A 17008-nucleotide genomic window follows, 5' to 3' on the forward strand; every position below is an offset into this window, starting at 1 on the left:
ATTGTCGAGTTGCACGCCTCTCTCAACTCCAATAAGGGCATTGTCGCATGCCAAGATACCATGGACATGGACACAGCAGAACTGAAGCAAGATTGAGCATCCCTGGGAATAGTTGATGTGAAGCAATGAACTTCGAGGAATAATGGAGCAACTGAAAAGACTGACACTTTCATTGTCACATTCAATTCTCCAACACTGCCTGAATCTCTTATGGTGGGGCTCCTTCAACTTAATGTTCTGCCTTACGTTCCAAATCCTATGCGGTGCTATGAATGCCAACGTTTCAGCCATACAACCATGATTTATGGAGGTAAAGCAATCTGCAGGAACTGTGGAAAAGCCGCTCATGACACCGGGACTGACTGCCCATCTTTGGCGATGTCTATCAACCGCTCTGGGAACCACCCAGTCTGGAGCCAAGACTGGCCTCTTTTTGCTGAAGAACGCAAAATACAGGAGATAAAAGTGACTGAGCGGATCCCCTGTGCTGAAGCCAAAAAAGAATATATAAGGCGACGAAGCTCCATCTTTGCCACCTCATATTCCTCCAGCGTGTAGAAACCTATTCCCAAGGCGGACACTTTGACACAGACGATGCCTGGTGTGCCTGTATCCACAACAAGTACCTGCACTTCACACATTGTCGTGTCAAAGGAAAAAGAGTAAGGACAAAGCAGTCGAGCCAGTTGCATCGGAAAGACCAAGAACCGTTCTGCAGCGAGCATCCAAAAGGTACAAGAAAAGCAGAGAGCCTCTCAGCACCCCTTTCACCCTCATCCTCAAATGGACAGGTGCAGGGGAAAGGCTCAAGAAGTTTGGGTCAAAAGCTGTCCTTCACTCCGTCAGACGTCATTCTCTCCCATCTGACTGATGAGGAGGATATCTTGGAGTTAGATGCTTTGGATCCAGGGAGCCTCTCCACTCCCCCTCGCTCTTCAAGTGCTTCACCTCCCCTGTACAAAGATAGGAGTAAATGAAAACCACACCGATGACATGGCTTCCGTACTACAGTGGAGGATAAATGGATTCAGGACTCGTGTGGAGAACTGAAACTCCTAGCACAGGCACGTCCCTTGTGTTTTTGTTTACAAGAAATGCATTTTAAGGATACAGATGTGGTGCTACAGGCATATACACTGTACCAAAAGGATGACCTATCAGGGGAAAGGACCAAGGGAGGTGTCTCAGTGTTTGTCACTAATGTGCATTACTCCACTGCTCTCCCCTTGGCTACTGACCTGCAAGCAGTTGCAGTTCAAATTCATGTGTCTCAAAGGATCACTGTTTGCTCACTGTATTTACCTCCGTAGGGTGCACTAGACTCTGAGGCTCTCACGGATCTTATTGAGCAACTCCTGCAACCATTCCTCCTCCTGGGAAAATTCAATGCCTGTCATATCCTGTGGGGCTTGTAATGGATATGGGAGATGTATTATTTTCAACTGAAGTTATCAATACCGAATTTAGTGGGTGAAGTGGTGAATGTTTTCTCTTATATTTTTGTCAGAATTTTTATAAATTATAATCTACTTATTTTTTTATGTTAATTTACTATGATGTTTAAAAAATTGCAATATATTGATTGATATTGGTGGATATGACGAAAAATATCAAAGAGACTATTACAAGTGGAAATTTGGGTGTCGAGTGGAATATCTTTGAAGCTAGAGTCATTCTTTGTCACTTGTAGAGTCGGCTGTGGTCGGTTGAGACGCAGTCGTGGAACAAAGTTGTACTTCCCTGTGAAATAAATCGAAAGTGAATGATGAACTTATGAGTTTTTCGTATTACTTTTTATATCAAGTAGCATCAAGCAAGCACATCCAGAAAGAAAAATGGTATTAGAAACACCCAAATTGAGACAGACATGGTGAACAGCGGAACTTCTGCATCCAACAAACGACACTATTGGAATCATACTCATATTAGACAACTGAAGCCACCTGTAGGAATTTAACTATTATATATATATACAAAAAAGTGACTAGTTTATTTGAACTATGCCAGGTTTTATTACAAAATAACAACAGTGGAACGACAGTTTCAGGCTTAACCGACACTTGCCCTCGGGGTCAGGTTTTGGAGGGCCTCATGACGTCTCACGAGCTGTGCATCCTCAAAACAGACACTCACATACATTTCTCTACTGCTGCTGGGTCATTCTCAGCCACCGAACTCTCTTTCTGTTTTCCCGCCCTCGCCGATTCTGTTCAGTGGGCAGTCATTGATGACCTTCATTCCAGTGACCACTTCCCAATCCACCTTCACCTACTAAATGGCTCACCACCTCAGCTTATGCTCCCAAAATGGGTGGTCAGCAGGGCTAACTGGACACATTTCATCCAGCTGGTTGTGTGAGAACACTGCGACAGCATCCAAGAATGGGTGGACCACATCACATGAGTGATCCATAATGCCGCTGACTTCTCCATCCAACAGTCCTCAGGTCATATTGGGAGGCAGCCAGTACTTTGGTGTGCAGATCAGTACCATTCCATGATCCGGGAAAGGCGTACGACTCTTCAATATTTTAAATGCTGACCAACAGCAGACAACCTTAGGGCCTTTGGAGTCACGAGGGCTGAGGCTCAACACATATTAGTGAGAGTAAGAAAAGTGTTTCTGGACTTCATCAATCGTTCCACTTCTTCTATAAAAGTATGGGAAGCCACCTGGAGGATTTCTGGTAAACGCAGGTGTTTACCAATGGCAGCAGTGCTGAAACAGGGTGCCTCCAAACAACACCCAGAGACATTGCTCAGACACTAGCCAAACATTTTTCATAAACTACTGCCTATGTAAGCCAGGATCCGGCATTTCATTGCTATCGTGCGACTGTAAGTTTGACTTCAGGTCTAACAATTCTGAGGCCTACAGCTTCCCTTTCTCCATGAGGGAGCTTGACTCGGCTTCGACTGAGATTCATGACACTGCACCTGGTCACGACCCTCCTAGAGGTGGCTATTGAGCAGCCTTTCTCCATAAGCATCACTGAATCGGCATATTCTTTGATGTAAATAAGGCACATGATACTGCTTGGTGATACTGTATTCTCGCACAATTGCATCAGTGGGGCTTTTGTGGTCATCTTCCCATCTTCTGATGGTCTTCCCTATCTCAGCAGTCTTTTAGGACCCGAATTGGTAACACGCTGTCCGATCGATTTGAGCAGGAGAATGGTGTTCCTCAGGGCAGTGTTTTAAGTGTTACCCCCTTTGCCATAGCCATCAACAGTATCACATCTACGATAAGGAGTCCTGTACAGTGCTCCTTATTTGTAGGCGATTTTGCTGTTTTATGTTCCTCCTCCAGTGTTGCAATGGTGAGCCGTTAGTTGCAACTTACAGTGCAGTGGTTTAGCAGAGTGGGCTGCAAAGACAGGTTTTCAGTTTCCTGCAGATAAGTGTATATGTGTGTTCATTTTAATCATTGTCATCATCTTTTTTAATTTGCCTGCCTTGAATGTGGGGGACACCATCATACATTTTAGAGTCACAATGCAGTTTCTGAGCCTCATTTTACCTCCCGATTGTTGTGGTTACTACACCTGCAAGATCTGAAAGCCACAACCCTGAAGGCACTGAACATCATCGAGTGCCTTAGCGACACGTCTCGGGGAGTGGACAGGGTGCATCTCCTTCAGTTTTATCGGGCCTTTGTGTGTTCACGGCTGGACTACAGTTGCACGGTGTATGGGTCAGTGAAGACCTCTTACTTGTGTATCATTGAGACTGTCCATCATGAGGGGATTTGGCTGTCCATGGGTGCTTATCATACCCATTCCATACCGAACATCTGTGCTGAGGCAGGGGAACTGCCACTTACCATCTGGTGCCAGATCCTCATGATACGTCAGGAGTTTTAAGTTCCTTGCAGCTCCAACTTCACCAGTACCCCATACTGTTGCTCGTTCACCTCTGGAATGCCTTTTTCCAACCGTCCACGAGCCACGATGCTATTTGGGATCCGCATGCAGCGTTTGCTGGAGTCACTCTGTGTAGAGCCAGTACGACTCCAAATCCAGGTTTTTAACCGCCTACTGCACTGGTTACTGGAGAGGCCCAGGGTGATTTTAGATTTGGTGCGGTATAGGAGAGATAGCACTCTTGCTTCCATTTTTAATGTGATATTCTCTGATTTTTTATCTGAGTACTACAACCCTGTAACTGTTTTTACATAAGGGTCCAAGCAGGGCGACTCTGTTGATTGCTCTGTTGTTTTCCCGGATCGTGTCCTCAAGGTCAGACTGCCTCCAGAATATACCGTCTTCGTTGCAGAATTATATGCGATCTTGCGAGCACTGGAGCAGATGAGACGTAGATTTCTCGTCTGCTCAGAGTCTCTGAGTGCCCCTACTCTCTCCAAAATTTGTACCCAGAAGATACAATAACCCAGAATATCCAGGATGCCCTCCTACAACTAGAACGACTGGGGAAGGAGGCGTCTTTCTGCTGGGTACCTGGGCTCATTGGGATTGCAGGGAATGAAAGGGTGCATCAAGCAGCCAAGGAGGCGTGCCGTGATCCTCTCGTATTTTGGTGTGCTATCCCCCTGCATGCTATCACCTCGCTGTGGAGGTATAAAGTCATGTGTTGATGGGAAGACACATGGGGACTGGCTGCTAGTGACCTACAACAGGCTCCATGTCATCAAGCCCACAGCTCAGCTGTGGAATACTTCCTTCCAGCCACGTCAGGAGGATGAGGTCCTTCTTACTTGTCTTCGCACAGGCCACAGCCCTACGACACATGTATTCTTACTCCAGCGACCACAGTGCGCCACATTTTATTGGACTGCGTTTTATTTGCCAACCAGTGGAATGCGGCAGATTTGCCATCTATTTTATTTGATCATCAAACGAATGTGGTTAGGGTTTTAAAGTTTTGTGAATTGTCCAACATTTTTAACAAGATTTTATGGAGGTGTTCTTAATGCATCAATGGGTGGCTGGCTCATCCTAGATTTTTGTAAGTGGTCAGCAAGTCACATTTCCCTGTGCTTTTCTTTTAGTTCTTCTGTGTTTTGTTGTCTCTGTGTACTAATTTCTTGATTAGCTCTCTTCCCTCCTTGGTTTTAGTCCATGTGAGAGTGTATGTGATACAGAGTGACTCTGTAGTGGTTTTGAGTGCATGCATGTACAACACTTTTAGTTCATCTCCACATTTTTTTGTTTTCATAAGTGCAAGGGCGCTGATGACCTCACCTTTGACTGCCCATCAGATCCAAACACCCCCCCCCCCCCCCCCCCACACACACACACACAATCAAATCACACAATAACTCGCAATCACCTTGTACCATGACAATAATACACTACATGTGATTTCCCTCACTTCACAAGAAGTAACTGTATTTATGAGGCCCCATAAGATCCTACCCGCCTATAAAAATTTTACATTAACTTTTCACAAGAAACGTGTCATTCTGTGAACTATTATCAATCTCTGGCTGCTATTTATAGCTGAGTTTCATTCCTAATGCCCACTGTGCCCTTTGATGCATTTCACCTTCCTCCCCAGAGACCATTTTGATGTTCTGTGAAACCCACGTTCTTCTCGGTGTAGTGACCGACAAGATATTAATAAACTGAGTGCTGGACACCAATCCGTGTTTAAATTGAAACCCCGTCCCTGTTTATTAGGTTATTTGACATCCATAATTATGCTCTCCCAGAAACTTGGCATTTGCACCACAATACTGTTCTCATTGCATCTCATCTCATGATTATATTCAAGGTAGAGCTCTGTGACAGCTGATTTCCTTGGTTGTTTCAGATGTGTGTGTTACTAATGATCTTGCATCTCTCTTCACTGTTCTGATACTCTGCTCCCACTAAGACATGCCACATTCACATGGAATGTGGTACACATTCACCTTTCGGAGGCCTCAGTCATCTTTAATCTCATGAAGCAGACTTTTTGTTTTAGTTGAAGGGAGTGAAATACGGTGGATGCCATGTTTCTGTAGGAGTCTACCAATGTTTCCAGATATAGGGCCAACGTGAGGTAGATAGTGATTCTTGATTTCTCTTTCTCTATCTCAGTTTCAAGCTCTTCTCAGGTGTTCTTGATTTTGAATTTGTTTTAGAATCTTAACCAGTCCAGATGACATGAAGGAGAGTGCAATGAGAAGATGGATTTGTTAATACAAGAATTTGCAGTTATTCAGTAAAACCTCCACAGTAATATTGTATTTATGCATTGTATCCACGAGTGACATGTTTTATTCTTTTTGAACCTAAATTTTCAGATCAGAAAACAGGGAGCAACTACTGTAGTACAATGATAAGAAATGCTCTGTGGTTAAGAAGAAATTGGCATGATTTGAGGTAGCGGGTAACATGCGAAGCATTTAAATCATAAATTATGAAATGCTATGAATCCCTTATTCACAGTTTAGTATTGTATAGTAGTAGACTTTCATGAACAGAAATTATTTTTAAAAACTGATATCTGTTGAAAATACAGAACTTCCACCTCTGCTACCTAACCACGTTAAACGTATTTCTATGCTTTGCTAAAATAGAAAGAAGCTGACTTTTCATATCGTATTGATTCCTCTCAGTAATTTAAAATATTTTTCTTTCCATTGTTTCTGACTGTTAGTAAAGGAAAAGAGCAGTTATGATAGAGAACTGAAGAATATGTTAATTGTCTGACTTTTGAAGATTGGTACCTCCCAGAGAAATAAATGAAAAACCTTTTTTTTTCCATTTTTTCCCCCATGATTGTGTTTCACCCACTACTATTTCAGATTTTACTTTTCATGCAAAAGTTTTCATCCTAAACATAAGAAAAATTCTTACTTTGACAGGACACTCTGCTTCTAGAATATGACTTATTGCAAAAAAGTGGTCTGCATTTTATTGAGACTGCTGCTTCACAGTTAGTTTCAGGTAATAACCACTAAGACTGTTTGTAACTAAATATAATTAATTTACGATTTATCGTCTTTGATAGTATTTTTTGAACCTTCACTGTGCCTTTCTGTGGCCTGAAAAATATATTTGTCAATGAAGTGTTTGAAAACAAATCCTGTTATGGAAATATAAAACAGCAAGTCATCCATGACTTGGCTGAGGTTAAATACCAAGTAGAATGGACACAGGACAGGAAAGGTGCATGAAATTAGCTCATTTGAGTGTAGCTAAATTATGGTCGCTTGACTCATCAGGCGGTCCCCCTTGAGGTGAGGAGGTACTAAATTTTTTGTGCCACTGGGTCAAAGGTAAATCAACATTACTACTTGAGTCATCTGCTATGGGCAACAAGTGCTCATGATGGGGCCCTTGATATGTCCACCATTCTCTGTCATTAGAGAACAATAAAAGAACATAGTGTCGGATTATATGTGTGTGTCTGCCTAAAACACTCACATGTGACTTGTACCTTCAGCAAGAGTACATACTACGCCATCACTCCTGAACCTTGTCAGAATAGTTTAAAGATTACACACAGTACTTACATGGCCCTCTGTCTTCTGATTTCTACAAAACTGGACCCAGATCTGACCAGTCTCAGTGATCAGAATTTGAATTGTCATGGATTATGATAGCTCCAGAAAGCTTTCAGTGCTTTACGTAGTCCATGCTACAGCACATCACCACCATTATTAGGGTGAAAGGACATGAAATAAGCCAGCAGGTAGGAGTGTTTTTAATTCAGTTGCTCATATATATATTTTAAGTAGGGAGGCATGTAGTTGTGCAGCATATCCAGCATGATTCACTCTTGTTTTGCATGTATTTAGATTGAACTCCTGAGCAGTTTCATTCAAGTCAGAACTGTAGTTATAAAACTTAATGCCAGATTAAAACTATGTACTGAACCAAGCTCGAACCTGGGACCATTATTTTTTGCAGGCAAGTGCTCTACTGACTGAGCTATGACTCATGACATGCCATCACAGTTTTACTTCTGCGATTAAATCATTTCTACCTTACAAACTTCACAGAAGTTATCTTGAATACCTCACAGGACTAGCACTCGTGGAAGAAAGGATATGTGGAGACAGGGTTTAGCCATAGCCTGGAGAAATGTTTTCGGAAACAGTGAATTTATTTCACAGGTGTCCAAACAAAGCAAAGGCAGTATACTGACATTTTTATATATTGGTCTTCGTGACTCTATGCATTTAATTTGTTTCATTTCTCTGACAATCTTTTTGTGTTACCTAAATGATTTTTGGAGTCCCCACAAAAAATAATTATGTATATTAGTAGTGACGTGGTGCTGCTTATGTGTTGCTACCACTGTGGAACAGCTTGTATTTTGAATGTGAAGGAAGAAGGATGGATTGGGGAAATCTAAAAACTGAAGTCAGATTGGCAGGAACTCACCTGTTGTGAAAAAAAGGAGGCAAATATCTCTGTTGCTTCTTTTCATCACAAGAAGTAGGTCCCTCTCAGAGTGAGATCTGAGTGACTTCCCTTTTTATTTTCTTCAATCCATCCCTCTTTTCTCCCTGAGAAAGAAACTAACCATTCGAAAAGCTAAGGTAGTTTCCAGTTTTTTGTGCTTCGCATCTATTAGCAATATTCAGAATGTAACATCATGAAGATAAATAAGTACTGGACAGCCATTCTGTCTCCTTGAACTTAATGTTTTTACATTAGAGGAAAAACCATAAATTCTGTGCATGGGTGAGCAGATCCACTTACTGTAGGGCGATCCATGGAAGTTCTAGCGAAAGTATACGGAAGTACTGTGGAACAAGAACATTGTGAATTTTGTTCTCTATGAAACTCAAATATACTGATAGTTATTGGGAAGTATTCTTTGAGTACCTAATTACTCTGCAAGTAGAGAGAGAGAGAGTCGTTAAGGTTCCTGTAACTAGCATCATTCTTTGGAGAAGAAGTTTATAGAGATTCCAGAAGCCGGCTGCCCAGAGAAGTTCGGCCTTCTACACCAAGTAAGTCGACTTGCATAAGAGAAGTGGGAAGTTTGCACATACACTTCACACACTCTTAGTCATCAAATCATTAGAAGAGGAAGACAAATTTTGTCATGTCACGCACCACTCATTGCTGGAGTGGAAAGGTTTAAAGTTATTGAAGCAGTCAAAAAAACAAAGTAGAAAAAAAGTATAGTATTTGGCCATGGTTAATCTCGGGTGCTGGTTGATCTTTGGGTGATTGCAAACATTCTAATTTGTTGCTGCCTTCTAAGTGTCTACCCCACCAAAGAACCTCCCCAAAGACACTTTTCATATTAGACTTTAATGGGTAGTCAGCCTTGTTGAATTACTCAGCTAGACAACACCTGACAAAACATTATCAACACTTTTAGTTTCATTTGAGATGGCCATCACAATAGTGGTACCATTTACCATGCCACCTGCTAATTTAAGGATTCCTTTTAAACCTCACGAAGTGTGATATTTGTGTTACTAACTTAACTCAAATTTCATGTCAATTATGTTTCTGAAGTATGTGTCAAAGCTGTCATGCAGTTTTTCTGTCTTTAAATAAGCAAAGGGTGCATATTATCAATATGTCAAATTTATTATATGAACAAAACTCTGCAATCAACATAGATCTTAATTTACTCAAAATTTCATTTGGTACATACTAAGATGGGTACTATAAGTCACATATTATCACTTGCAGAGAGAGAGAGAGAGAGAGAAGACTTCCCTTAGGGGGAAAAAAAGGACAGGTGTACACTCGCACACACACACATATCCATCCGCACATACACAGGTATCTGTGTATGTGCGGATGGATATGTGTGTGTGTGTGTGTGTGCGAGTGTACACCTGTATCTGTGTATGTGCGGATGGATGTGTGTGTGTGTGTGTGTGTGTGCGAGTGTACACCTGTCCTTTTTTTCCCCCTAAGGGAAGTCTTTCCGCTCCCGGGATTGGAATGACTCCTTACCCTCTCCCTTAAAACCCACATCCTTTCGTCTTTCCCTCTCCTTCCTGAAGAAGCAACCATCGGTTGCGAAAGCTAGTAATTCTGTGTGTGTGTTTGTGTGTTTTGTTCATTGTGCCTGTCTGCCGGCGCTTTCCCGCTTGGTAAGTCTTGGAATTTTTGTTTTTAATATATTTTTCCCATGTGGAAGTTTCTTTCTATTTTATTTACATCATCATTAAACATTATGATGATATATAGTTGGTATTGTCTTTTGATGCTGAACCCATTAAGATGTAATCAGCTACTTGTGGTGCTGGAACAATGTGCTTTGTGTTGAAATTCCTTTACATGTTCCTTTTTCTTTAATATAACACACAAGTGGCACCCACTCACCACCTTAATTGTCATTTTTTCAATAATTTCAAGATAATAAACTGCAATTCACATAATTTTTCAAGAACTGTAAAACAGTTTGTCCTTACTCTGCATTAACATTATAATACAGCTTGCTAAGTTTACTGCAGGGTTTAAGAATCATCAAGAACCCTTCAGATCCTTTACAAGGAAAGTTTTGGGTTTCTTAATATGCAATAACAATCACTATTGTACAAAGTGTTTTATTTCAGGCTGACAATTTTCAGTCAATATATTACATTTTTTTGTAAAAAAATATTCAATATCTTGGTACAGGTCATTGTAAAAATTTACATGATGAGTAATTATTCAGTAATTACTCTAAAAAGCTTGAATTGTGATAACATTGCTGCTCTGATATCACAGAATTTGGTAACAAGCTGAAGATTTAAATGCACACAAATTAAATGTATTACATATTATTTTGCAGTTGTAATTGACCATTTATTCTCAGTTATTAGTTTGCTATGGATCTTCTGGAAATCATGTCGTCCTCACTATGCTTTCAGTTGCTTGTTTTTAATTATAGGCACAGATTAATTATAATACAATTTCTGAAACAAGAACAACTTGATCTTAAACAACTCCCTTAACTTTCGCCAGAATTTTTCCAAGATTTCTTTAATTATTTATGTGTTGGCACTAATAATTTAAACGTATTACATTTTAAATAGAAATGTCCTGCAAACAAATTAGTTTCCAGTTTTTCCATAGCATTGTTGAATTCCTATTAATTTCTTATTCATCTTGTATAATAATATAGAGCATACCACACCACAAGAGAGATTTACAACTGCAAAGCTGCATACGGAGCCACATTTGTGTGACAAAATAAAATTTGCTATTTATCTAGAAAAATAACATCCACTTTATCATTTGTGCTCAGTGACAAAAATGGTTATCACAACTGTCAGTTCCCAAAATCCACAAATGTTTGGGAAACATTCTGGAGGAGTAACAAATATATTTATATAGTACTATAATTCCATTTTCTTGTATGAAGTTTTTGTTAAAATCAAAAACTTTGCATACAAAGAAGATGAACATGGACGGTTTCATTACAATATTTGTGTATTTTCACAAATCTTAATTCAAAACACTGCATAGGGGAAAGTGTGCAGGAGAGCACCTGTATCCTTATGAAATAAATAAGGCAGTTGTTTGGAATTTCAACAGCATAGTTAAACTTTCATATTTTAACATTAAAAACAAATCAAAAATTTACACAACAAAAAATACTTTTAGATCAACAGTGATGAAGTGTCATAAATGGTCCCATGTAAAGGTCTGAAGTATGTACAGAAATATAGATTTCCACATTTTAGGAAGCAGATATGTAAATTCATACAGGATAAAATTTTGTTCAAAATTGTTACCCTGTCTTAAATTACATGTGGAATACTTTTTTATACTAATGGAAGATTTTTACTTAGTTGTTTCGCCCATTGGAATGCCACATTTGTATGTATACTTTACATGCAACATTTATATAAAAATAACTCTGCACTATTTATAATGATAGTTATCACTCTGTGCCACTTGTAAGTTGTTAAGACCTTCAACATTTTCAGATTAGGGGGAAGTAATTTAAAATACAGGGAGGAATTACAGGTTATGGCCCTGATATCAAAGTGTCATAGTCCAGTCAGTCTTTCTCTGCTTTTATAGAGTATTAGCTGCAGCCTCACATAAAACGATGTTCTGATCATATTTACATATGAATATTCACAAATCTGCTTAAACTTCAACAATAAAACATATCAACAATATACACTCCTTTTCACACTCCTGGGATGCACAACAGATTTAAAAATTGTAATACTGCACAAGCTCTTAACAGAGACAATAGGATCTTCTACAGAAATATCTTGTGACAAATTCATATGTACCTGTTATGAAAATATATCATAGTATTTCTGCCTTTGTCTTCATTATGACTTCTGCATCAAAGTTAAGAATATTTACATTTTTAATGTCAATTATTAACACACGGCCTACCAGTGATGTCCTTTCACAATCAAGTTTGTAAATATTCAGTTGGTATAATAACTGCACCACACTGGTTGAGATACGCAGTATCCAAATTCTCTCAGAGAACTTGTTGTGTTGACAGTTCAATAGATGTGTGCATATTTCAGCATTCTGATTTGTCCTCCTCTACAAGCTTTTGAGTGTCTTTGCCAGTATCTGTAGAGGTGGGATCCAGTTCTCTGTGCCTGATGTGAATCTGAGGTGATGATTTCTGAATTATACTTGAAGGTGCGAGAATAGCTGATGCTGGTTCAGGCATCATATCTACTTCTCCATTGCTTCCAATTTTTGATTTAGCAACATCTGCTGGAACTTCATATATCCCCCCACCACCGCCTCCATTTCCAGTTTGTCCCCCAGTTACATTTCCAAGGGCATCATACATCGGATTGCTGAAGTCTCTATTTTTTGGGCCAACATCACGCATGTTGTATTCAGCATCTATTGGTTCCTGTAATAATATATTCCATCAATAGTGTCCACATACTAGTACAAGAAAGCCAAATGTTAGCATATAAATCACAGTAGGTTTTCAATAATACCAATTTATACAATAAGGCAATGACAATGTATCATGGGTATCCTATAAATTTTAATGTCCTAGTAACAGTTTCATTTATTTTATTCTTCACCAACAATATAATACTACTATACAACTCTTATGTTGAATGTAATGTAGATGTGCACATAGGATATTGAAGAGGCCTTTGTGTATATGAATTGCATGTTCTAACTGCCTCAACTGTGGATTGAAACTTAATTTATTGTGGATTATCTCTCGCCTCTTTATCAGAAATAAAACAGATAGTACAACTAAATTAGAATTATATTAATACCTTCAGCTGCTAATGGGTGTTGATATACAGGGAGTTACAAAAAGGTACGGCCAAACTTTCAGGAAACATTCCTCACACACAGAGAAAGAAAATATGTTATGTGGACATGTGTCTGGAAACGCTTACTTTCCATGTTAGAGCTCATTTTATTTATTCTCTTCAAATCACATTAATTGTGGAATGGAAACACACAGCAACAGAACGTACCAGTGTTACTTCAAACAATTTGTTACAGGAATTGTTCAAAATGTCCTCCGTTAGCGAGGATACATGCATCCACCCTCCATCGCACGGAATCCCTGATGCGCTGATGCAGCCCTGGAGAATGGCGTATTGTATCACAGCCGACCACAATACGAGCACGAAGAGTCCCTACATTTGGTACCGGGGTTGCGTAGACAAGAGCTTCCAAATGCCCCCATAAATGAAAGTCAAGAGGGTCGAGGTCAGGAGAGCGTGGAGGCCATGGAATTGGTCCGCCTCTACCAATTCATCGGTCACTGAATCTGTTGTTGAGAAGCGTACGAACACTTCAACTGAAATGTGCAGGAGCTCCATCGTGCATGAGCCACATGTTGTGTCGTACTTGTAAAGGCACATGTTCTAGCAGCACAGGTACAGTATCCCTTATGAAATCATGATGATAACGTGCTCCACTGAGCGTAGGTGGAAGAACATGGGGCCCAATCAAGACATCACCAACAATGTCTGCACAAACATTCACAGAAAATCTGTGTTGATGACGTGATTGCACAATTGCATGCGGATTCTCGTCAGCCCACACATGTCGATTGTGAAAATTTACAATTTGATCATGTTGGAGTACATACTGACGAAACTAAAATGAGCTCTAACATGGAAATAAAGCATTTCCGGACACATGTCCACATAACATCTTTTCTTTACTTGTGTGTGAGGAATGTTTCCTGAAAATTTGGCCGTACCTTTTTGTAACACCCTGTATATCAATGGGGACAGGTGAAAATGTGTGCCCCGACTGGGACTCGAACCCAGGATCTGCTTACATGGCAGACGCTCTGTCCATCTGAGCCACCGAGGGCACAGAGGATAGTGCAGCTGCAGGGACTATCTCGCGCACGCCTCCCGCGAGACTCACATTATTCTCACCTTGTATGTCCACACACTACATTCGTAGTGTCGCACCCCAACACACTCATTATTCGTGGAAGACATTCTTACCAAGTCCCGTAAGAGTTTGAGGAAAATGTGTGCATCCGTACAGAACAAGAAGGTCATCGCCGGTGTTGCCAGAACTATATACTTATATGGATATGGTATCTGTTCTTTCGGATGTCTGAAAGAACAGACACCATATCCATATAAGTAGTTAGTACAACTGTTCTGTGTATATGCTCAAATGTGTCACAATGTCATCATGCAGAGGATGGCGACTATACAAGATGTTGGTACATTGATCTATGACAGCAGACCTAGTGCACATATACACAGTAAAAATAATAGTCAGCTTTACTCCTAGTGAGAAGGCTGGCAGTAATCCTTGAAACTGTGAGTTTTAATTTACATCTGACACACCCAGAACACAGTGTTTTATACAAAGATGTCATGAACATATTAAAGAGGATTAATTTAGACCAGAGATGATAAACCTGCTCCCCACCACTCACTATTGGGAATCCCAGCTTTCATGGTGGGCAGTAGGGGGCAAGGCTTTTAAGTACATTTTTAATATGTTTTTATAAAATTTTGACATAAAGTACTTGATTAGTAATTATTATTATATGCTTTAACTTTCTGTAGCTCTGCTTCATAAATTTTATTAAGCAAAGTTACTTGTCTACTGTATGAATCAGCATTACTGTGGAACTGGTGGCCAGTCACAAAATTTTACTACTAACAGAGTTACAAAAGTGGGCCATAGGCAAAAAAGGTTGACTACCCCTGATTTAGACACAATCCTAGCCTGAAGAGTCATATTTATAAGACATTTCAGTGTTACAGGGATCAAAGCAATGTCAAATGTGGCTAATATTTTTTTTATTTCAATCCATAATCCAATATCCGTTTATGACGATTATTAGTTTCATTACATTTTAGGACACCTTTGGATGTATCACAGTTGCAGAGCAACCAGTTAATTATATGAGCAATGCACAACTTCCATAAGTCACTAAGTTGTTGAAGTCACTGTGTCCAAACAAAACAGTTACAAATGTAAAATAAAATTAGGATCAGAACAAGTAAACTAATATGTAAGACTGAAGAAAATGAGATCAAGAATGAACAGTGAGATTCTCTTTTGTCCTGATTTTAGTTTCATACGCTGGCCATAGTTTTATTACATATTTGCAATGGTTTATTTTCAATATAGTGACTTTATCATCTTGATGTACCATATGTAGCGGGCAACACCTCATAACATGCTAACAGACACTCCTTTGTAATTCCTGACTTTTGTAATGTCTGTTATTAGTGACTTATGGAGGCTATTAACATAAATGTGATCATAAACTGAAATAAAAAATACTAAAATAATTGTTGTTGCTGCTACATATCCCCACATGGCATCATTTTAATGTAGCACATTGTTGCATGCATACACATAATGTATACAATAACAGTAAGCACATATCCCAAACCACTTTAAGAACAGTTATACTTTGCACTTTATTATTACAGAAATACTACTGTTTCAAAAAACTGTATGTTCAGATATGCCTGGCTTTGTATTCCACGTAATAGCTCCACTGGAAAACTTCTAGCAAGTATCAAATTAAATAGGGCTCCACAATCATATTGCATTGGCTTTCCGATGCAGAAGAAACCATTTATTTACTAGCTCTATTGAATCTCCTTGTATCTCTTGATTAATAGAAAACACAACACTGAACAATCTGATATTGTTCAGTGTACAATCAATTTCACATTTTTTTAATATAAAAAAGACATAACTATTGATTACTTTCTTACAGCCAATCCTTCTGTTAAAGCTATTTCTCCCTATCTACCACCTGAGCACAAATATTTTCAAGTAATGGATTTCTGTAAAATGCCCAAAATGTAACCATAAATTCCTGTTAGCTACAGTTTCCTATAGTTCAAACATGCACTTATGAATGCCTTATTTCTGTCTCACCTAAGAGAGATATCCTGCATCATCTAAAAGCAGCAGTATGTACATGTACTGTGAAAGGGCAGAGATGTGATTTTTTGACATTTCCTATTATGTGCAGTAAAGATTCAAGCCATAAAGTATCACAGCATAAAATTGTTGCTTATAAACAATCTGCTGCACTTCTTTGCACTACAGTGGTGTTTCTCTCACTGGACTTGCATGCACATGCAATCATTATATGTAGTAATCATATTAACAAAATAGGCTATTCTTTGCAATAATAATAATAATTACTAATAAGAACAATGAGATTGCTGAAACAATGACAGTTCTTTTTAACTCTGGGAATCTGATAAGCAATTCACTGTTACAGAAGACAAGTTTTTTACTCGCCAGGTGTATTTTTGTTAATTAATATTTATGGCAAGGTTACTTACTACTCGTGTCCCTTGTGGGCCATTAGCTGCAAAAGCTGGTGAGCCAAATTCAACATTCGTTCCTTGTCTGAAGGAAACACTCTGGGAATTTGTTAATCCACCAAGGCCAGGAGCCTTTCCACTGCAAAGAGTAAAATGATTATTCCACATACAGTGCAATTGATCTGGTGAAAAAATATATGTCTAACAACACACGCTGTTAGTTTTGCTTCCACAGTGACTTATGAATAATAAAAGAAGAGTAGTCTTTTCTCAGTTGCTTATGAAAGTTTCTAGTTCTTTTTCTTATTTATTTATAACAGATGCTTCTTTATGGCTTACCTAGAAAATACACACT

At 39.3% G+C, this 17008-nt stretch overlaps 1 protein-coding gene and 1 non-coding gene across 3 annotated transcripts in view; both read right to left on the reverse strand.

Annotated features, from left to right (window-relative positions):
• Window positions 1-10460: 10460 nt before the first annotated feature.
• Window positions 10461-17008, reverse strand: part of LOC126355878 (low-density lipoprotein receptor-related protein 2) — a 1254105-nt gene continuing 1247557 nt past the window's right edge. For both annotated transcript variants that reach the window (XM_050006377.1, XM_050006378.1), the window contains 2 exons: window positions 16672-16792; window positions 10461-12755 (listed from right to left, as the gene is read on the reverse strand). In XM_050006377.1, the coding sequence (XP_049862334.1) occupies window positions 12408-12755; window positions 16672-16792 (469 nt within the window). In that variant the 3' untranslated portion in view covers window positions 10461-12407. The remainder of the gene's footprint in view (window positions 12756-16671; window positions 16793-17008) is intronic.
• Trnat-ugu (transfer RNA threonine (anticodon UGU)) lies at window positions 14130-14201 on the reverse strand. Its single transcript has one exon. It is a non-coding gene; the product is annotated as a tRNA-Thr (tRNA).

Source organism: Schistocerca gregaria, chromosome 3 (assembly GCF_023897955.1).
Source record: "Schistocerca gregaria isolate iqSchGreg1 chromosome 3, iqSchGreg1.2, whole genome shotgun sequence".
NCBI lineage: Eukaryota > Metazoa > Arthropoda > Insecta > Orthoptera > Acrididae > Schistocerca > Schistocerca gregaria.